General features: G+C 46.0%; 1 protein-coding gene across 3 annotated transcripts in view; it reads left to right on the top strand.

The window, feature by feature from the left end:
• Window positions 1-22,878, top strand: part of Galnt6 (polypeptide N-acetylgalactosaminyltransferase 6) — a 35,121-nt gene that overhangs the window by 7,106 nt on the left and 5,137 nt on the right. For all 3 annotated transcript variants that reach the window (XM_047551658.1, XM_047551657.1, XM_047551659.1), the window contains 8 exons: window positions 4,077-4,675; window positions 6,400-6,572; window positions 14,205-14,354; window positions 14,923-15,157; window positions 18,687-18,804; window positions 20,425-20,625; window positions 21,183-21,314; window positions 21,928-22,029. In XM_047551658.1, the coding sequence (XP_047407614.1) occupies window positions 4,185-4,675; window positions 6,400-6,572; window positions 14,205-14,354; window positions 14,923-15,157; window positions 18,687-18,804; window positions 20,425-20,625; window positions 21,183-21,314; window positions 21,928-22,029 (1,602 nt within the window). In that variant the 5' untranslated portion in view covers window positions 4,077-4,184. The remainder of the gene's footprint in view (window positions 1-4,076; window positions 4,676-6,399; window positions 6,573-14,204; window positions 14,355-14,922; window positions 15,158-18,686; window positions 18,805-20,424; window positions 20,626-21,182; window positions 21,315-21,927; window positions 22,030-22,878) is intronic.

The raw sequence follows: 22,878 nt of genomic DNA, 5'->3' as shown, positions 1-22,878 counted from the left end.
TTTTTTGTGGTGCTGGGGATCGAACCCAGGGCCTTGTGCTTGCAAGGCAAGCACTCTACCAAGGGAGCTATCTCCCCAGCCCAAAGTTAAGAATTTTTGAATAGATAATATAGTCAGGGCTCAAAGTACAAAAAGGGATTCAGTGAAAGATGTTTTTTTCTGTCCCTGTCTCCTCCAGGGGCAGGGACTACCACCTCTTGTTCTTCAGCAAGAGTTTTAAATCCCTGGAGAAAAGGAATTCAGTCTCGTACCCCTTCATGTCCCTATTTGGCCTACTCTGTCACCCAGGGGGGTTTTGCTCTTACCCTGTCACTGCATTCCCCCTCTTCATTAGCTCTGCTACTACACTGGGTCAGACCCCCCCCCCCCCAAACCCCTGCCAGGCCTCTCTTAACTGACCATCCAGCTGCAAAGCAGGTCCTGCTCCTAGACGCTCTCTACCAGCTGTCATATTGCTCTACATGGAATTCTGGGCTCCCAGCTAATCCTTTAGTGTTCCGCACACTTCAGGTCAAGGGCAAACTCCCTAGTTGCCTCTCCAGACTCATCTACTGCTTCTCCTATCAGACTTCATACTCCCACCATAGCAGATGGTTCTCAGTTTTCTGATTGGCCATTCTGTTCCCCACCCCTAGGCCTCTGCTGTGCTCTTCTCTCTGCCTGGGACATGCTCACCTCACCAGGGTGACTCCTACTCGAGTCTCGGTGCTCAGCCCAAGCTTCTTCCCCTGATGGAACTTCTCTGCTCTTCCCCATGTGTTGAGCTTCCCTTCTCCTTCAGCACCCAAGGGTGCCTCTCTTTTGCTGCCTTCTTGCTGAGTAATCACTGTTTAACATCTGACTCCCTCAACTGGTGTATACTCCCTCAGGTGGGCCTTGCTCTGCACTGTGTTCCCACAGCTTGCAGAGTCGCTGGCAGAGAGCAGGTATTCCATAAATATTGACAGAATGAGCAAATCTCTCCCATCTCCTAGACAATACAAAAAATGCAAAACAGATGCCCAAAGAGAGTTCTTTTATTCAATTTTTGATGCTGCTGCTGAATCTCATGATATGAAAGGAAGTGCCTGTCTCCCATGCCCAGAGTAAACCCTGCTCCCTGTTGAGATCATGACAGTCATATATTCCCCAGATGCAAGTGGCTCTACACCAGGCTTCCCCACTGGCAGGAGAGTTTGTGTTTAAATAGCAGAAATAAAGAACTCAACCAGAGTTACTTTTAAGCAAACTATGCAAGGGATGATGAGCATGGTTTTGGCCAAGGACCAGATGCTTAAGGTTAAGTCCTGGGAAGCTGAGCAGGGATTTATTAATTATCATAATAGAAATACTTGATACCACTTATTGAGGGCTTAGTAAATGCCAGACACTCTGCTGGGTGTTTTACATACAATATCTGATTTAATCCTCATCATCACCCTGTGAGTAGGTACTAGTTATTCCCACTTTGTAGATAATGAAATTTGAGACTTAGAGGGATTAAGTAAATCACCCAAGGGTCTCTCATGGCTAATGATAACAACTAATGCTTTGTGAGAACTTAACCAGGTACAGAGACTGCCAAGTTTTTCCACCAAAAAAAAAAAAAAAAAAAAAAAAAAAATTAAAGTTAATCCTTATACCAACTCTAGCAGGTAGGTGCTATTACTTGAAGGGGCAGAACTGGCATTCATGCCCCATTCTCTTGCCACCAGCCTCTAGTGCTCTACCAGCAAGCCTTATACTTCCAGAGCTGGCCACAGGAAAGTTTTGCAAACGTTCATCCTTTGAGGTGTGGGATACATGCCTAGGGGTGGAAGCTGGTGAGCACCCATACTTGGTTCTGCCTAGAAGGTATCATAGAATTTTAAGTTTAAAAAATCTTTTAAATTTTTTATTACAAATGAGTAGATACAGAAGGATGCAGTTAGTTGGTCCTTGTACAATATGAGTTTGAACTGTGTGGGTGCATTCATACATGAATTTTGTGTGTGTGTGTGAGAAAGGAAGATTTTCAACAATTTGAAAAACTGACAAATCTTAAAGCCTAGAAATGTTGAAAAAATTAGATATGTCATGAATATGTGTAACGTGCAGATAAAATCTATTGTAATCTATTTTATTATTTACTAACATAAAATATACACAAATCTATTATTAAAAGTTAAAATTTACCGGAACTTATGCACACAAACACAGATCATACATGGTGGCATTTGACTAGAAAGAAATCTAGCAAATGTAAAGGTGCAATATTAAATCATAACTGGGGGCTGAGGGTGTAATTCAGTGGTAAATTGTGTACTTAGCATGCACAGGACCTTGAGTTATATCCCCGGCACCAAGAAACGAATTAATGATAACTGCATAAAATTAACTGTTGTATATGCTATACTACTGTAATAATTTTGTAGCTACCTCCTGTTGCTGTGGCTATGAGTTCAATTATTTTGAGCATTCACTTAAAACACCATGCAACATTAATCATCTTCAAGTGAGCAGTTTTTTCTCCCCAGAAAATTGAGTATCACACTAAAAAGTAATCTCTTGTTCATGCACATTTTTCACCACACCTATTATATATACCAAATATGATTGATTGACTGTTGATGTTATCAGTGAGGCTTCTGATCAACAGCAGCTATTAGTTAATTTGGGGCAAAGTCAAAAGTTATACTCAGATTTGTAACTACATGGAGATTGGCATCTCTAACTCCTGCATTGTTCAAGGGTCAACTGTATTTATAAAATATATGTAGGGTATAAAGAAAAATATCACCAGTAACCACCATCCACTTCCAGAAAAAGCTCTTTCCTTCTAAGTTCCCTATCTCCCATCTCTAATCCCATACTTTTTTCTCCTTCTTCAGAAACTTTGGATATACTATTACTTTAGTTTCTTTGTAGCTTATAAGAATACCTATTTAATATGACTATGCATACAAAAAATACATTTGTATCATAAACAGCATGTTGTTTAGTGTCAGCATGGTTTCAAATTTTCTGTAAATGGAATCACACCATATGTGTATTTCTTTTATTTGATCTTGTGTTGCTGGGGAGTAAATTCAGGGCCTTGTGCATGCTAGGCAAGTGCTCCCCCACTCAGCCACACTCCCAGCCCCTATATAAGTCTTTCTGCAACTTGCCTTTTCACCCAACCTTATATCTGCATTGTTGCACAGAGAAGTGGTTCATTCTTTGTCATGGCTGTAGAGAACTTCACAGTGTAACTACTTCACACTCTATTCATTCTATTGCTGATGTACTTGTAGATGGTTACCATTTTTTTTGTGTGTGTGGTTTTAGACAATGCTCCTGTAAACATTCTTGTCTAAGCTTCTTGGTTTGCATGCACTAGAGTTTATCTGGGACATAAAAGTAGGAATGGAATATTCAGTATTGGAGATAGAACTCAGGGGTGCTTTACCTGAGTTATATCCCAGCCTCCCCCCTGCCCCCACACACACACTTTTTTTGTGACTGGATCTCACTAAGTTGCTAAGGCTGGCCTCAAACTTGTGATCCTCCTACCTTGGCCTCCTGAGTCTCTGGGAATAGAGGTGTGGACCTCTGTATCTGGCTAACGAGTAAAATTTTAAATAAACAAACCTGGCAGGTGTGGTGGCACACAGCTGTAATTCCAGCAACTCTGGAGGCCAAAACAGGAGAATCACAAGCTCAAGGCCAGCCTCAGCAATTTAGCAAGACCCTCAGCAACTTAATGAGATCCCATCTCAAAATAGAAAATAAAAAGGACCGGGGATATAGCTCAGTGGTAAAGTGCCCCTGGGTGCAAACCCTAGTACCAATACCTACATACATATATTTATTTTGCTTGTTAGTGCCAAAATGGTAATGTCAATTGAATCTCTTCATGTAGAGTTTCAGTGTTCCAGTTGCCCAAACCCATGAATGTCAGGATCTTAGGGCAAGAAAGAATCCGTTCCGTTTCCTTAGTTTACAAATGAAGAAAATTGAAGCACCAGCACATTGTGACCATGTGAAGTCAGCACAGAGCCTGACTACAGCCCCAAACCCCAACTCCCTCCCCACCCCTATCTTGCCTCATTTCTCTCTCTCCTTTTCTTTCTCAGGCCGAGGTCCCACAGTGTGGCCACCACAACATATCATATCAAGCTATTTTCAGGGTCAGGCCTGGAACTTGGAGCTGAGCCTGCTAGGGTCCCCATTGGTTGTGGAGGATGAGGCTCCTCCGCAGACGGCACATGTCCCTGCGCCTGGCCATGGTGGGCAGCGCCTTCATGCTTTTCCTCTTCATCCGGCAAAAGGACATAAGAAGCAGGGAGCTGGCCACGGAGAAACCATGGCTGGAGTCTCTGGTGAACCAGAAGGATCATGTCCTGGATATCATGCTAGGGGCCGTGAACAACCTTAGAGATTCAATGCCCAAGCTTCAGATCAGGGCTCCAGAGCCCCAGCAGGTTCTGGACTCCATAAACCAGTCCTGCCTACCTGGGTTCTATACCCCAGGTGAGCTGAAGCCCTTCTGGGAACGCCCCCCCCAGGACCCCAACAGCCCTGGGGCAGACGGGAAACCATTTCAGAAGAGTGAGTGGACCACCCTGGAGACCCAGGAAAAGGAAGAGGGCTATAAGAAGCACTGCTTCAATGCCTTTGCCAGTGACCGGATCTCCCTGCAGAGGGCCCTGGGGCCAGACACCCGACCCCCTGAGTAAGTAGCACTGAGTCCTGGGTGGAGGCCAGGGCTTTACCAGAGGTTTGGCAGGTAGGGCTGTGGCCCCAGGCCATGTGCCAGGAACAAAGTTGAAGGTAATTTGAAAATACAGGGAAGGATTTCCTATAAGCCATCTTTTCTCTCACTGACCAATTGGCCTTATACAGGGACTAAAGGAATATTATGGGCAGGTCAGAGACCTGAGAGAGTGAAGCGCAGTTATAAAGGTGACAGGATGCAGAAGGAACTTGGGACCAGGATCTGGCACAGAGGTACCTGGGAAGGGCTGATACCAGGCTGTGGTTTCAGTGGCCTTGCCCTCTGCTGAGGCCTGTCCCAGAGGCTCTGGGACTCTGATGCAAAGCTGCTGGGAGAGTGGATGTTTCCTGACTGTAGCCCTGGAGGTCAGGAATATTCCCACACCACCTGGTTTCCTCCAGTGAGGGCCACAAGGCCATGAAGTCACTCTAAACTTTATTTGAAACTGTTTATATTTTCAGGCTTGGTGATGGAATCAACATTTCCTTCTTTGAGCTGTCCCCACCTCACTCTAATGTGACCACAGCTGTGTTCACACTATCTTCAATTTAAAGATTCTGAATCTGCAGACTTTGTCTTTTTCAATTTAGGAGTTAGTTATATCCTTGATGGGTACTGTGGCCCGTGCCTGTATCCCAGTGACTCAGGAGGCTGAGGCAGGAGGATCCCAAGTTCAAGGCCAGCCTCAGAAACTTAGCAAGACCTGTCTCAAAAAAAAAAAAAAAAAATTATGAAGGCTGGGGGTAGAGTTCAGTGGTAGAGTACTCCTGGGTTCAATCCCAAGTGACAACAATAACAGAAAAGTTAGACCCTTTCTGGCCTTTTCTTACATGGCATCTCTTCATCCCCAATTTCAGGATCTTTTAGGGCTGTGAGTCTGGAATTCCTCATACTTGGCCCACAAATATCATAACCCCAGAACAAGGGTCACTTGATGTTACTTGGAGCTCCTTGGCAAAGAAGGGCATTGCGTGGAAGAAGTTGGGGAATCTCTCTGGAGCAATCTCGCTGATCAACAGAGGGGGGACTAGAAGGGTGTTAAACCACAGGATTACTTGAGCTCCAGATTCCCACCCAAAGATGGAGTGTCTCGGTGACAGCGTGACCAAGTGCCACAGAATGGTTGTTGTAGTGGATGAGGATAGAGAAAAGGTTGCAGGAAGTTGACAGTGATAGTAGAGTCATATTATAGGGTGTTAATAAGGAAATGGATTAGAGAAGAACTGTACATTTAAAAGGGAAGTGCTTTTTTTCCCTCACATTGAGTAAGAAAATTGTAGTCAGTCTTCTCAAATGTCAAATTTGCCCTTTATCACTTACCCCTCTGGGACCTCTAGACTGGATACACTTTATGCAGTATACATATTACAGAGGAAGAGTCAGCCCTGGGAAGTCCTAACCTGATAGCAGAGAACAGATGAAGGAAGGAGGTGGGGTAGCCTGGCCATCATCTGGGGCACTGAGCTACCTCTGGAGATGGGAGGTTGGAGTGTGTTGGCTAGGACCTGTGCAGAGGCTCAGAGCAGGTGACAGAAAGTCAAGAACAGCTATTCCCAGCCACAGATGTTGGCTGGTGTTTCAGAGGAACAGAGGATGGTTTAGGGGAGCTTTAGACCCAGCCTTTCCTACTCCAGGAACTTCCAGGGACCTGTACAGCTGTTTCTATTCTCTTGTCCTTCCAGGTGTGTTGACCAGAAGTTCCGGCGCTGCCCACCTCTGCCCAGCACCAGCGTCATTATTGTGTTCCACAATGAGGCCTGGTCCACGCTGCTGAGAACAGTGTACAGTGTCTTACACACCAGCCCTGCCCTCCTGCTGAAGGAGATCATACTGGTGGACGATGCCAGCACTGAGGGTGAGGCTTCAGGGGCCCTGAGGAGGGACCAGGGTCCCAGGGGTACTCTGAGGAGGAGGACAGTTTCTCTCAAGGGATCAGGCCTTTTGCCTGGCATTGCATGCATCATAAACCCCAGGAGCAGAAGACAGGTGGGGGACAAGGGGCAGGTAGACCACATTTGTAGAGCTTCATCTTTATTCCCACTGCACATGAAGAACTCCAAGAACTTTGCAGCTTTGACCTTCAGGACGTCCTGAGAGCTGCCAGGCTCAACCTCAACTCAGAAATGCTAGGCAAGGGCAGGGCAGAGGGTAGGCACAGGCCTTTTCCTGGTTCTTGCCTGCTAGACCACTCTTCTGAAGTCTCCACCTCAGAAGCTCTTTTTGCTGTAGTGGTTCATAGGTAAGTGAGGTTGCTCACTGAACTTCTACCCTTCAGTCCACTCCACATTTACTGAGTCCTTGCACCTGGCACTGACCCAGACCCAGGAGCTGCCATGACAAGCAAGACAGACCCTATCCTGAAAAAGCCAGCTAACAGCCCATAGGTCAGACTGTGGTATGGCCATATGAACACATGAAAGGGCATGGACTTGAGTCCAGCACCAGGAATTCTAATCTCAACTCTGACTCTCTGAGCTTGGGCAAGCATTTAACCTCTTTGAACTTCAGTGTCCTTTTTTAAAAATGAGGACAGTTGACTTCTTCCTATGACAGGTGAGGGATCTGAGATAGGTGATAAATGAGATAATTCTTGTGACACAGAGCAATTGATATTGAATAACAGTTCCATAAACATTGGTTTCATTTTATTCGTTGTATGGGAACAGTGTTCCATGGGACTATGGAGACAGGAAATATTTCTGCCTGACATGGCTGGGCCTGGTCCACAATGGAGGTCAGATTGGAGCTGGGCCTCAAAGAGAAAGTGCCTCAGGAGAGAATGGATGAGGGGCATTCCCAGAAGAGAGAACAACATCAGCAGAATCCTAGAGAAATGAATTTGTATGCTGGGGAGATATGGTATGGCTGAAGAGTACGTTTATGGTAGGAAATGAGACCAAAAAGATGTTGAATTAACATTCATGCCAGCTAAACATATTTGTTTATGGAGAAATATCAGCTTCCTCTCAAATTGGGCTCTTTTGTGACCCTACACTCCCAACCCTATGCTACCTATCCCTCAGAGAAGCTTCAACCCCTGAACCTAGTGATGGGAGTTCTAAACTGCTTTCACAGAACTTCATGAGTTCATAAGTTATAAATGCCCAGTTAGGCAACTCCTGTGACCAAACTGGGTAAGTGGCAGAGTGCTAGACTGGCATAGGCAGCATCTAAAGGACAGAACAGCCTGTGCCTCATAGGGTAGAATTTGCAGTAGCCCCAGGCACCCCTCCAAAGCTTCTGCTCCTAGCAGACTCATGTTCACATTCTCTTTGGTTGTTCCTACCTTGTTGCTCTGGACTTTCTCTTAAGGACAATTCTAGCATGCCTAGATCACTTTCCTGAAAAACCTAATCCAGGCCTTATTTTTCTGTCTGTCTGCTTCAAGAATCCAGTGAAAACTCTTTTCCTCCCCCAAGATTAGAGCACCATTGCCCTCAGCAATGTGCTGCGCCCACATTCACTGTAATTCCAGAGAATGTGTGCACTCTAAAATAAGCAACCCTGGCTAGGCATGGTGGTACACACCTATCATCATGGCTACTTGAGAGGCTGAGGCAGGAGGATCACAAGTTCAAGGTGAACCTGGGCAATTTAGCAAAAGCCTGTCTCAAAATGAGAAATAAAGAGGGCTGGGGCTCAGTAGTAGAGCACCCCTGGGTTCAATACCCAGTACCACAAAAAATAAAGAAGGGCTAGTGGTGTAGCTCAGTGGAAGAATGCTTTCCCAGCATGTGAGGGTCTGGATTCAATCCCCAGTACCACAAAACAAATAAGAAGTAAATAAGTAAGATAAAATAAACAACCCAACCTGAGTGCTTTCAGACTCTAGAGATACTTTAAGCACTGTTCAGTTCAGTGGGGAAAGGCAAAAGCAAAACAAAAAAACCTCAGCTCCTTGGCCAGATATCTACAGTCCACAATGGGATGAAATTTCCTATGCACTTGACTCAATCAGATTAAACAGCTCTCATTACACACACACAAACAAGGGCTGTGCCTCTGCTGAAATGCAGTGTCCCTGCTCTCTGTCCTCCTATCTAGGTGCCCAGCAGGAACCCTATGACCATGAGTATTTGGGTATTTGATACTGAGGTAGGTGGAGACCCAGTACCAGGCTGACCTCTGAGTCAGAATCAGGACACAGATTTCACTCCTGAGTGAATGGGTCAGTGTCCAGGGTTCACTCCTGGTCTGGAAAACACTACCAACTTCTGAAAACTGTCCCTGAGGTCCATCAGTCTACCATACCCCAAACAGTGTATGCCATGTCCAAAGCCCTGTCCTGCCCCATGGGGAGACTAAGGAAGGGACAACCTAGGCCTCCCTCCTGTGGGGATTTACTAGTTGAAAGGGGAATCAGTCACATATCTAGGACCCAGAAAGAGTGCAGAAATGAATACAACCCTTAGTGAGCAAGTTCCTTATGAAGTGGCTAGGAGTGAGGAGATTAGGAAAGGGAAGGTTGAGGGATGAGCAGGGTCAGGACAGGATAAAAGGGGCAGCCTTGAGACAGGAATGCACTGTGGGAAACCCATGGGAAGCATTTTAAAACAGCCCAAGATTTCTCCCACTTCTGTATCCCCTTGCTTGTCAGAACTGAAGTGAGTGGCAGTTTTGAGGCTTCCTGAATTCCTGAGAGTTGTAAGATAATCAGAAATTGTTCAAAGGCTGTGACTGTAGTTGACTTACAACTTGCAGTATCTGTTTTAACAAGTAAAGTTGCTCTATTACTTGCAGGATGTCTCCATATTAACCCTATTTACATTTCAAATTTTTCTTCTGTTTTTCCCCACAAAGAGATTCTATCTCAGTCCCCATTGTCATCCCAGCAATTAGGTCTACAAAGGGAACAGTCAGTGCAAAGACCCTAAGGCTTGGTATGTTTGTGGGACAGAAAGAAGGCCAAAGAAACTGAAAGCAAGTGGACAAGGAAGGAGAAAGAACACTGGTAAAGAGAGAGAGCAGGGGCTAGAGGGTGCATGTAGCTCAGTGGTAGAGCACTTACCTGTGTGCATGAGGCCCTGGGTTCATTCCTCAGCACTGCAATTAAATTAAAAAGAGATGAGTGGGACTGAATCACAAGACCTTTATAAGCAGTGAGCAGTATGTGGTTTGTGTGTGCGTACGTGTGTGTGTGTGTGTGTATGTGTGTGTGTGTGTGTGTGGTCAAAACCTATGTAACAAAATTCAGAACTTCACCATTTTCAATTTCAGAGTTCATGAATACTAAATGCACTCACATTGTTGTGCAACCACCATCACCATCCATTTCCAGAAGGGTTTCATCTTCCCGTATTGAAACCCTGTACCCGTTAAACCACAACTCCCCATCCTCCTGCCCCCAGCCCTGTCAGCCACCATCCTACCTTCTGCCTCTATGAATGTGATTACTCTAGGTACCTCATATAGGTGGAATCACACAACCTCTGTCCTTTTGTGACCATCTTCTTTCACATAGTAATATCTTCAAGACTCATCTATGTTGGAGCATTTGTCAGAATAATATTTTATCCTATGCGTATACCACATTTGCTCATCCATTGATCTGTTGATGACAATTGTGTTGCTTCTGCCTTTTTTTTTTTTTTTCCTGGTATTGGGGATTGAACACAGAGTCACTGTACTTCTGAGCTACATCCCCAGCCCTTTTCATCTTTTATTTTGAGACAGGGTCCACTAAGTTGCCTAGGGCCTCACTAGGTTACTGAGACTGGCTTTGAACTTGCACTCCTATGCCACTGTGCCTGGCTGCTTTTGCCTTTCAACTGTTATGAATAGTGCTACTTAAGAACATGGATGTACAAATATCAGTCTGAGTCCCTGTTTTAAATTCTTCTGGGTATATACCCAGAAATGGAATTACTGGATCATATGATATTCTGTAGCTTTAAAAAGAAACTACCGTAGTGTTTAGATTTGTTTTTAAGTGTAACTTTAAGCCATTATTAGTGAAATGGTCTGATTTATAGTTTTTAAAGTTAGCTCTGTTGCTCACTGTGACTGCCATGTCAAGAATAGTGTGGAGAGAGTAGTGTATAAATGGGGCCCAGAAACCATTAAGACATTAGTGCTAGGATGATAATGGGGATGGAGAGAGAACTGGCAGAACCTGCTGATGGGTTGGTTGGTTGTGAACAGTGAGAAAAGGGGAGAATCCAGAATGACTCCAAGTTGGAGAGATGCTGGTTCCCTGAGCTGACAGAGGTGAGACTCGGTAGGCAGGTAGGGTAAGATCTGGAATTATGTTGGGGCATACATTAGGTTTGCAATTGTGTTAGATGTTCAAGTGAAGAGGAGGACAAGACCAGGAAGGAAGACCCTGGACTCATCCACATATAGATGGTATTTATTTCAAACCACGGGGCTGAGTGAGGCATGAGTGTTGGGGGTAACTGCAGTCTTGTGGATTAGAGTCTTGAGGAGTGAGCAGGGTTGGAGTGGTAGTGTTGAACCTAAATTAAAAGACTGTCATCTGAGAAACATGAGAGAGAATAGACGGGCTTGCCTGTTTCCCTGCTCAGTTCTGGTATCCTCCATATGTCAGAAGGGTGGTACCAGTGGAGAATTATCAGAGAGTCATTTCTTAGGGGAACTGTCTGATTAGTCTAGAAGGGACAGAGGCCTAGGACTGGAAACCTCTCAGGCTCAGAATCCCCAGGTTTAGCCTAAACACGTGAGACTGGAAGGAAATCGTGGGGGAACTTTGTAGAGCTCAGACTCCCATGAGGATGACAGCTCAGTGCTTCTCGGTTACCACAAAACCCACTTCCTATGATATTTTGTCTCTGGGTTACCTCTACTACCGTGAGCTTCCTGCAAGCAGAGTTAAAGCAGTTCTTAGGAGAAATGTGAGCCAGGCTGAGATGGTGAGGCTCCTGCTTGGGGTTCCTCCCTCTTTCCTGTCAGAACCAGCCCCTGGGGCTGTGATTGGGTCATGAAGCTCCAAGATCCCTGATGGCAGGGCCTAACAGGTCCCTCCCTGGGCAGGACAATGTCTGGCACCCGGAAGTATGTCATCAGATGTTCACTAGCAGATCATTGAAGTAAAGCTGCCATGGGAGGTTAATTCTGACCCTTAAGATCCTGACACCAGAGGGAAAAGTTCTTATTCCTGGAGTAAGTTATAGCCCCCACTTCTGAGTGATTGCCTAAAGGATTCCATCCACAAGGCAGCACCATTCCAGGAACACCTGTGTATCCAGAATTGAAGAAAAGAGAAGAGTCGAAGTTCCAGATTATAGCCAGGCACAGTGGTGCACACCTACAATTCCAGCCACTTGGGAGGCTGAGGCAGGGGGATTGCAAGTTCAGGGTCATCCTGGGCAACTTAGTTTGATCTGTCTCAAATTTTTAAAAGAGTACATTAAAAGGACTGGGATGTAGCTCAGTGGTAAAGCAATCCTCAGTAATGCCCCCCACCACCACAAAATCCAAATTATAGTTTCCTACCCCTGGGCTCCACCATCCTGAGAAAAAACAAAAAGAGGAGCTTGACCAAGTGGATCTTTCTCCTTCCCTCTTGGGGTTTCACACATGGGCAAGTGGGTCAGGCCTCAGATGACTGCAGGAGGTTGCAGAGATCACCTAGAAGCCATGCCTATTGTCCTGGCCAAGTGGCCTCACTGTTCCTGGATGGGGGTGGTGAGAAATCCTCAGATTCAAGCTGGTTAGTACCCCACAGATGCCCTTTGCACTTGCTGTAAATCTGGGCTCATCACTCTGAGTCTTTCATCTATTTTTTTTTTATCTATTAATATCAGGGACAGTACTCCCTGTTCCATTGATTTGTTATTGAAAAGACTGAAGAAGGAAGTCAGAATGAAAATAGCCAGTTCAGTGACTGGCACATAGTAGATAGAGAGTGCATGTGTGAGCGTGTATGTATGCAAGATTGGTTTCAATCCACTAAATTGATTTCATAGGGTTTATAAAATTCAGAGCAGGGCCTGTGCACTGGACAGGATCCAAAAGGAAAGGATACACATTTGTCACAGCTGTTTGCTACCTCTAACACTACAAGAATCTCCATTCTATACAACTGAGACTAGAACAGTGGCACAGATAAACCAAAATAGCAGTTAATGAAATATAAGTAGGATTTGAAATATGTTTCAAGATGGATTCCTTCAGAACAAAGCTATTTTTTAATGTGCTGAGGGTTTCAGGTGGAATACTAGGATCATTAGGGAACTCTTAGAGTAGCCAGGAAAGGTCACTCAGAATGCTCCCCACAAGGAGAACAAGTCAGTATAAAGGCCCTGAGGCTTGGTGTGTATACAGGGTGGAAAGAAAGCCAGTGTGGTTGAAAGGATGTGGGCAGGAAGGAAGCAGAATACTCCCCCTGAAAAGGAGCAGGAACTCTCAGCAAAGATGCCCCTCCTCTCAGAAAGCTTTCCTTGCTGCCCTCCAATTCAAATGTTTGGTCCTCTTGGGAGAATGACCCAGCCTGCACTAACTGTGGCAGATCACTGACAGATCATGGGGCAGTGTGTTCTTTAGGTCAAATATCATGCAGCTGTGATCGCTGTACACTAGTCCTAACACTGTGACTGGCCCATGACAGGTACTTGGTGTATAGTTGTTTTTAAAAATGTATGTGTGTATGGATGAATAGATAGATAGAAGAAAGACAGAGAGATAAGAGCAGTACTGTGGATCAAACCCAGGTCCCTGAACATGCTAGACAAACACCCTTCTACTGGGCCATACTCTTAACCTGTTTTTAAGTATAATTTAAAAGCTCCTTGGTTTGATTAATTTTCTTAAAGAATTCCATATGTGAGCCAGGCATGGTGTCACATACCTATAATCCCAGATACTTAGGAGGCTGAGGCAGGAAGATCACAAGTTCCAGGTCAGCCTGGGCAATTAGCAAGACCTTGTCTCAGAAATAAGGACTAAAGATGTAGCTTAGTAGTAGAGTGCTTATCCAGCATGAGTGAGGAACTGGGTTTGATCCTCAGCACCAAAAAAAGAAGAGAGAAAAAAAAATAAGACTTCTTGCTGTTGATCCAGCAGTTGATCCGTGTTTGCTGTCCCAGTGAAACTTATTCCAAAGATCCTGGGAGATGGGGAATCATAGACACTAAGAAATGAGGGAGCACCCACCAGGTGTGAGAGGGAAGGAATCTGAATCACAGCTCTGGAGGAAGTGGCAGGGACAGTTGAGAAACTGTGAGAGGCACCTGAGAGCCTTTGTCAGTTTGTACTCAATATGGGACCAAAAAACACAACTCTGAAGTGCTGTCATGGATGATGGAGAGGGGCCTCAGTAAACAGGCACCAAAAAACCCCAAGAAGACTTGGCCAGAGATGGGACTTCCTCCTGTCTTCCATTATTCTCCCTTCTCCCCCTTCCTCACCTTCAGCTTCTGTGGAGTGGCTCAGTGTGCTGGCAACCTCAGAGCACCCAGGTTTGGTGCTCACAGGGGATTAAGTTTGCAACAAAGCAAAGAACTGGCAACAGTGGCCTTGTCCCTTCCAGAGTACTTAAAGGAGAAGCTGGAGCAGTATGTGCAGCAGCTGCAGATCGTGAGGGTGGTGCGGCAGGAAGAGCGGAAGGGACTGATCACTGCCCGGCTGCTGGGAGCCAGCGTGGCACAGGCAGAGGTGCTCACGTTCCTGGATGCCCACTGTGAGTAGAAGATGCCTGCCTGGCACCCAGGAGACCCTAAAAAAATTGATGACTCCAAAATTTCTAGGAGTATGCTCTGGAGCCCTTGTTGCTCTTCCTTTTCTCTTTCCCCTACCCATTCTTTGTTCTGAACTCCGCACCTCAAAGAGACCTCGAACTGGGAACGGATTTGTATGGGGCTTTCCTATGGAGCCATGTGGAGCCAGAAAGGCTTCCTTCTTGACCAAAATCAAAACCCCTTCCAGTCCTTGTCAGGGGGAAAAAAACTATTCTGATGAACTGTGATATGTATTGAGGAAAGCTCTAGACTTGGAGTCAGAAACCCTGGTTCCCATTCTGACTGTGCCATTAACAGCCTTGGTTTCTTCATTTGTAAAATGGGAATGAGGATACCAACCTTATTCACCTAACAAAATCATTACTCTGAGGACCCAGGGAAGTAATACATGCAGTAGTATATGCAGAAGTTCATTGACAACATCAGGCGGGCCGATCACAGTGATGCAAGCCTTGGGTGGGGCTTGGGTTAACCGTGGGGAGGACCTTGAACGCTTGTCTGGGTCTGCAGGTGAGTGCTTCCATGGCTGGCTGGAGCCCCTATTGGCTCGAATTGCTGAGGACAAGACAGCAGTGGTGAGTCCAGACATTGTTACCATCGATCTCAATACTTTCGCATTCTTCAAACCTGTCCAGAGGGGCAGAGTCCACAGCCGTGGCAACTTTGACTGGAGCCTGACCTTTGGCTGGGAGACTCTGCCCGACCATGAGAAGCAGAGGCGCAAGGATGAGACCTACCCCATCAAGTAAGGATCACGGCCTAAGAAGCCCCCAACCTGACTTCTGTGACCCCAATCCCACCCAGCTCCAGGGACCTGTGCTACTCCATGTCAGCATTTATTAGGTGCTCTTATCAAGTACTTGACATTTTATTTAATCCTCACTCTCTGTGAGGTAGGTACTATGATAGCCTACTTTATACTGAGGCGCCCAGTGATAAACATTTCACTGTAGATGAGGCAGCTAGCAAATGGTAGCGAAGATACTCCATCCTGTCCACCCCACAGCCTTAACCATGGCACTGCACTGCTCCTCACCATAACAGCTTGCTCCTGTGCACACTGATGCAGCCGGCACTGGACTAAGGGCTTCACATACTTCATCTCACTGATTCCTTTCCCCACTTAGGTCATAAATGGCGCTGGAAGAACAGGTGAGAGAAGTGGGTGGAGGTCAGAGTTGATTAGCCATTGTAATAAGTAAGGGTGGTATGCACACCTAGGTCATGGTTTAAGAACGTATTTAAAGAAAATAAGCTTTCTGCAGTTTAAAGTTGCCCTGAATTTTTTTCCCCAGTACTGGGAATTGAACCCAGGTGTGCTCTAAAACTGAGCTACATCCCTTTAGATTTTTTTTTTTTTTTTTTAATTTCGGAACAGGGTCTCACTAAGTGGCTGAGGTTGGTCTCGAACTTGCCACCTTCCCACCTGGGCCTCCCAAGTTGCAGGATTGCAGGCATGAGCTATTGTACCCAGCTGCCCTGAACTTTTTCTAAAGGGCCAGATAGTAAAGATCACAGGATTTACCAATCACAAGCAGTCTTGATTGCTTTTTGTTTGTTTGTTTGTTTTATTGAGGGTCACTCAACTTCTGAGCCATATCCCCACCCCCTTTTATATATTTATTTAGAGACAGGACTTGCTGAGTTGCTTAGGGTCTCCCTAAGTTGCTGAGGCTGGCTTTGAATTTGTGATCCTCCTGCCTCAGCCTGCCAAGCTGCTGGAATTACTGTTGCTTATTCTTTGAAGCCCAACAGGGCTTACCTATCCTTACAGCCTTCTCTGCCCTCTGCAGATTGCCTGTTGATGTTGTTAGAGACCACAAGTCTATTTTAACCACGGTCTCAGACAAACTGTGTTGGGGAATGAGGTTTAGAGTATACTGTGGTTTTAGATTATTTATGTCACTGTTTTCCTGTACTGGCCAGAATATTGGCCCTGAATATATGTCAGGGTTGGAAGGAAGCAGAGGATACTGCTCATCTCATCTCAACCAGAGATGAGAGAGAAGTTTTTGTTTGTTTGTTTGTTTGTTTTGTACTAGGGATTGAACCCAAGGATGCTTTACCACTAAGCCACATCCCCAGCCCATTTTTATATTTTATTTAGAGACAGCTGAGTTGCTTAGGGCCTTGCTAAGTTGCTGAGGCTGACTTTGAGCTCATGATCCTCCTGCCTCAGCCTCCTGAGTCTCTGGGATTACAGGCATGCGCCACTGTGCCTGACTCAGAAAGAAGGTTTGAAAGGAGGAGAGGCTTAGGATTCCTCCCATTGCACATGCCCAGAATCCTGAGAAATGCTGACCAGAGTCTCAGTTGAGAGAGCTCAGGTGCTCAAGGATCCCAAATTGCCAGCTATTCTTCTGTCTGCATTAGAAACAGAGAGGGAAAAGAGAAGGCAAGAGAGAAAAAGAATTGGCATTCCCTAGTGACCCTCCACTTTTTTCATAGATGTCTTTTGTTTGGCATGTACAGCAACAAATCCCACCCCCAGACTGGGACCAGGCACACAGCAACACAGTCAGGGACAAGGCGCCTGGCTGCCACTCATCACTGACATGCCGAGTTCCAGCCAGCGTTCAAGGACATACAGCTGGAGAACAAAGCTCCAGTGTTTGAGGAATGAATTTGCTCCTTGGTTCAAATGCCCTGGTAGTAGTCACGGCATGCCCAAAGCACTTCACAGAGTGGCCCACCAGCAGGACCTGGCAGTACCCCCTAGCCTCCCTCTCAAAGCCAGTGGGAAACCAAGAGGAGAGGCAGATGACCCAAGAGAATCCCAGGGCTAGGAATTAGAGGGTATGTACTAGAGATTGCTTGTAGGTTGTGGATCTATAGTGATAGTCCCTGTGTAGCATTTCTCCTTACAGCTGATTTGTCAGTGACTTAGTCTAGGAGACCTTTTGGAGATTAGACAGGCCCAAGTAAGGGGAATTCTTAAGAGCAATTTAGCTTCAAAACCATCTCTCAACCTCTCTGGATGCTTCTTGTGTGAGCTTAGGACCCCTTGGAGAAGACAGAACCAGTGACAGGAAGCCAAGCTGAGCATAAAGGTTTCCCAACTGAAATTCCTCCCAGAAAGTGGCTGCAAGAGCCAACTTCAGGAAGACAAGAGCAGCTACAGAGTAACACCAACGTCAGGCTCCTGTGAAGTCACCTTGGTGGATCAGTCCATTGAACCTTGATCAGACCCCAGTGTGATTAAGGCCCCTTAATAGGTTCTGGGGTTACACAGAAGGTTTCCTCTGGGAAACCTTCTTTCTGCTTGGTCATACCATATGAAGCTACCCACTAAGGGCAGCAAAAAGCTATTCACGCCAGCCTGGCCCAGGCGCAGAAACCAACAGTCAAGGACTAAGTGCTCCTGCCTTCCATTTTGCTTCTACTTCCCTTTGTCCCCTTGGGTGCCCTACCCTTAGCCTAGTACCTTTGAGGAGCAAACTGGTATTTAATTCTAGGAATGAGATGTTTTTGTCATTTTACCTTAACTTGAGTCTGTTCCTCCTTGCCTTTGTTTGGAAGCCATAATCTTTTTATGGCCTCCTAGTTGTTCCTTATAGTCCAAACCTGGTGCTTAATCTCACACTCTTCCCACCCTATTTCCAGGGGTACCTCTTATCAGTTTCTCTCATTCAAAGCAACTGGCATCTTTTCCCCAACTTGAGTTTCTCAGGCAACTTAGAACACCAGGTTCAGACACCTGCTAATACTGTGGCTTTATAGTCCATGAAGAGCCAAGGAACCCAACACACAATAGGGTCAGCCCCGCTGATAATATGTGCTCATTCATTCACAGTTTGACTCCTGCCTATTTTCAAAAACAATTTCATAAACTTTCAGAAAATTGAGTATGTACTCCATTCTAATCACATTGCTGTCAAACAAATGAGCGATGAAGCTTCCTGCTCTGCTACTATACTGTGTCCCCAGAGGATGGGATTGTCTTTGTCAGCTCTGGATGCTCACTGTGCACAGCACCCACACTGGAGGCCAGTATCTCAGACATCCTTGGTTGAATGAATGAATAAGTACCTTTCTGAGGAGGGTAATGATAATTACATCTGTCCTTGACCCAGGATTGGAATGGGAGAAGGACAAAGTAAAAGTTCAGGGGCAGGTGACTCAGCAGAAGAGGGGCTGCATGTCCCGGGAAAAAGGAAAGGAAGGGGGAGGTAGCCTAGGAGGCCTAGGGAGCAAGCCCACAAACAGCCTTCCGCGACAGGCCCCTGCTCCTCCCCCTGCAGAAGATGCATATGCTTCCCCCTCTGTCTCTTCAGGTCCCCGACGTTTGCTGGTGGCCTCTTCTCCATCTCCAAGTCCTACTTTGAGCACATCGGTACCTATGATAATCAGATGGAGATCTGGGGAGGGGAGAACGTGGAAATGTCCATCCGGGTGAGAGTGAAGAGGGCTTCGGGGGGAACCTCAACATCCCAGGGGACAGGAGCTGTCCCCGAGGCAGGGATGTCACATCTGGAACCGAACTTGAAAGGGTGGCTATTTTCTGTTATGGCCTGCCCCTTCTCTGTCCGCCTCCCTGTCCATGGCAGTAGGGCTCTGGCAATCAGTGGGGCTACTTGAAACAAATTACTAGGTAGAGTTTCTTAGAGGGAAGGGATAACAGGGGCAATAAGGACTGGACATGTGGGGACTGGGGATTTTCTGGCAAAGTCTGTGGGAAAAAATGTTGAGCACAAAGGTAGAAACAGGTCATTACCAATCACCATCCTGGTTTTGTTGTTGTTGTTTTAGAAAAATCAGGCTCTCCTTTCCAGGTCAAAGGACACATCCCCTTAGGGTTTCCCTATCTATGTTCATCAAACTCTTCATAACTGTAGGAGAAGACAGAAACCCCAACTCTGATAGATGCCAGAACTTCGAGGGATTTAAAGAATTAGGCAAATCAAGATTGGATTAGGAAGAAAGGATTTCCTCTTCATGAAACTTATGCAAATTCCCATGCCAGTAAAAAGTAATAAGTAGATGAGCTCATTTTTTCTTTCTTTTTTTTTTTTTTTTTTGCGTTAAAAACATTTATTTCACATTCACTCAGCTGTACATTTTCTATAAATAACGTGGAACTGAGATATTTATAATCACCCCTCCCCCAGGCATCTTTCCCTCCTGACACCAGGAGACACTGCCTCAGACAGTCATGTTCTATGAACTTGGCTCTGTCCCTCCCCTTCCTTGTTCTTAGACAGAGTAGCCCATGGTCCCTGAGACTCTATTGCCCCAACCCCTCTCAGATGGGCTCATTTATGAAGTCTTTTCTCACAGTGTCACATAGTCAACACATGATTGATAGCTACTATAATATTACTATAATTGTGTACTTCTTTCTGTAGCGGCCATACTAAAGAGAACAACAACATACCTCCACATATGGAAACCAAAAGAAGAGGCCAGTGGAAGGGATGTTTTCAGCCAGCCCACTAGCATAGAGAAAGGTCACTTGCCAGTTACCATAACTCTCAGCATTCTGATTCTAGGCTACTCAGTGAGCCTCTGACCCCTGTCCAGTCTCTTTCCTGAGAAACCATGTGCTAAGGAACGAGGTGACTATCCCAGGTCACCTGCAGTTGACAGTCCTTGCCGTTAACTAATGCACTAATTCTATGACTTGGGGGATCTTTAGTTTCCAGTAATACCTAGGTGAGCTGATAAAATCACATCTTCAGGTCAAAAGGTAAAGTGATCAGAGCTCAGAGTAGGTGGGCAGTACAAAGTGAACCAACTGTCCCTTCTCCAAAGTGGGAAGTGGTAAACTCAGGATTCTGCAAATCTCCATTTGCTTAAACCAGAATGAACCAACATCACAGAGCCTAGAATTGTGTAGTCACAGCCTAAGAAGAAACTTGGTCAATGTCCCTATTTCCAGGAAGAGAGGGAAGCACTTACCTGAGTCTTTGGACCTGGAATCTAGTGCCCTGGGAACTGAACATAGCTGCCTGAGGGGAGATTGCCCCCCCACTCGGACCTCCTAAGACACCATCCTATCTCCTCTTGTGCCAGGTGTGGCAGTGTGGGGGTCAGCTGGAGATCATCCCCTGCTCTGTGGTAGGCCATGTGTTCCGTACCAAGAGTCCCCACACCTTCCCCAAGGGCACCAGTGTCATTGCTCGAAACCAAGTGCGCCTGGCTGAGGTCTGGTTGGATAACTACAAGAAGCTTTTCTACAGGAGAAATCTGCAAGCAGCGAAGATAGCCCAAGAGGTGAGAGGAAGTGGTGCCTGGAGGTGATAGGACGAAGAAAAGAATAGAATCCCAGACTCTGGTCAGGGACTTAATGGCAGGGACCCCCATCTTTACCATTCTGTGCCTCCCTTCAGCCCTAAGAGCCTTGTGAGATAGAGCCCAAGGGAGGCCACAGATCTTAAAGGCTAGAGAAGGGAGAGGAGCCTTTGTTGTCCCTACCTAGAGAATCACAGCATTACTTAGGAGGGGAGGAGTGAGAGAAGAAATTTGAGGGAAAGAACCTCTTACAAGAGGAATGACTCTGAGAAGCTTGGACTGGGAACCAGGAGGACTTACTGGGCAGTCACAGGAAATGAGGAAGTGGTGGGTATTTTGATAGAGGGGGCGATCCCCAACCAAGGTCGGGGGTCTGAGATTGGGTATGAGGCTGAGCAACTTAACCCCAGCAGATCCTGAATGGGAATGCACAGGAGAGAAAGTGGCCTTGGGAGCAACATGCTGGCTGGGCTGTTTCAACCCAAACGGGAAGGTCAAGACTGTGGGACTGACCCTTAGGGGACTGACTTGGTTGGCAGAAATCTTTCGGTGACATTTCGGAACGACTGCAGCTGCGGGAACAACTACACTGTCACAACTTTTCCTGGTTCCTTCACAACATCTACCCAGAGATGTTTGTACCTGACCTGAATCCCACCTTCTATGGAGCTGTAAGTTTGAGAACCAACCTGCCTTACCATCATCACAGCTACTCCCTGAGAAGTTCAAGACCACCTACCCCCACTGATGGATGGCAAACAAGAATTGACCTTTACCTACCACCCTCCTTTATCTAGGAGGAGGAGAGAGGGGCCACTTTGGGGCTTCTAGGTATAGAAAAAAACCTGGTTGGGGGAAACAACCCATAAGCAGTGGTTTGCAAATGTCAATGCACATTAGATGCACCAGGGAGTTGTGTTAAAACAGATTGCTGGGCCCCAAACCCAGAGTTTCTGATTCTCAAGGACTGGGGCGGGATTTGCAAATCAGATGCTGATGGTCGGGGCATCACACACTTTGAGAACCCCTACTCATAAGGAAACTTCTTCCAAGGAAGTTTCTTCTAAGGAAAAAGTCTTCCAAGGAACCTGATGTCCTAAGAGTTTAGACATCCTGTCCCACGGTGGGTGTCCAGTCCTGCCTCTCCCTCACTTTGCTATAATCCCTGTCATCTGGGTTGATGAACAGAAGAGAAGGGATTTTTTTTCCAATTGGGCCCCGCAGCACAAAATAGGAAGCTCTCAGTTATGCTACCCTGGGCCCTCTCTGTTTACTATCTTGCAGATCAAGAACCTTGGCATTGATCAATGCCTGGATGTGGGTGAGAACAACCATGGAGGGAAGCCCCTCATCATGTATACCTGCCATGGCCTCGGTGGCAATCAGGTAAACAGCCCACCCATACCAGGTAGGCCCAAGAGAAGCCAGTCTCTGGGGCACCTCCTCTCCTCACAGTTCCCTTCCCTCTACCATAAATAGTCTTTTCCCAAGGCCTGGGGTGAAGGCGATCTGAAAGGCAGAGGAGATATCATCCCTGTCTCAGGGAGCTTAGTCTGAGGAGTAATACGTGACAGGCCAGTAAGGTCTGAATTCTGAACTGGGGACAGAGGGTGCACCGGCAGCAGTGCTATGTGCTAGAGAAGGAAGAGAGGGAGAGAAGGCTTGCTGGAAGGAGGCCGGCTGATATTTGTGGGAAAGTGTGAAAATTTTTGAGTATTTCCCTTCACCTACACTCAATTTTTATCTTCAGTGCCTCCCCTGCCCAGAAACTGCCACTCTAATCCTACCACCCAGCAGTGATCCCCAACCACCTACTGACATCTCACAATTACCAGGCATCCTGGGAAATTTACCCCATGCCCCAAGAGGCTCCAGCACTTACCTGAGCAGTAACAAGTAACATCCCCATTCATTGTCCCTCCACTACCACAAATGTACAGTCGCTGGTAAATAAGAGGTACTTAACACAGAGCTGAAGCAAGGAGAAAAGTGGCTTAGGACCCTGAACAGGGAGCCAGCATGTGCAAATGAAGACAAAGCCATTCAAAAGCAATTTCTTAAACTACTGGTCTATAAAATGATTTTAGGTGATACACTGATGAACATTTTTAATTTTAATAGTAATTTACTAGCAGAGATAGAACAAGAATATCTAATATATGATTTTACACAGAGATATTGCTTAAATGAAGCTAAGTTAAATTTTTACTTTATTCATTTATTTACTTTGGTACT

This window comes from Sciurus carolinensis, chromosome 4 (genome assembly GCF_902686445.1).
Source record: "Sciurus carolinensis chromosome 4, mSciCar1.2, whole genome shotgun sequence".
Classification (NCBI taxonomy): domain Eukaryota; kingdom Metazoa; phylum Chordata; class Mammalia; order Rodentia; family Sciuridae; genus Sciurus; species Sciurus carolinensis.
The sequence above is the reverse complement of the archived record's forward strand: the minus strand, read 5'-3'. Positions and strand labels throughout refer to the sequence as shown.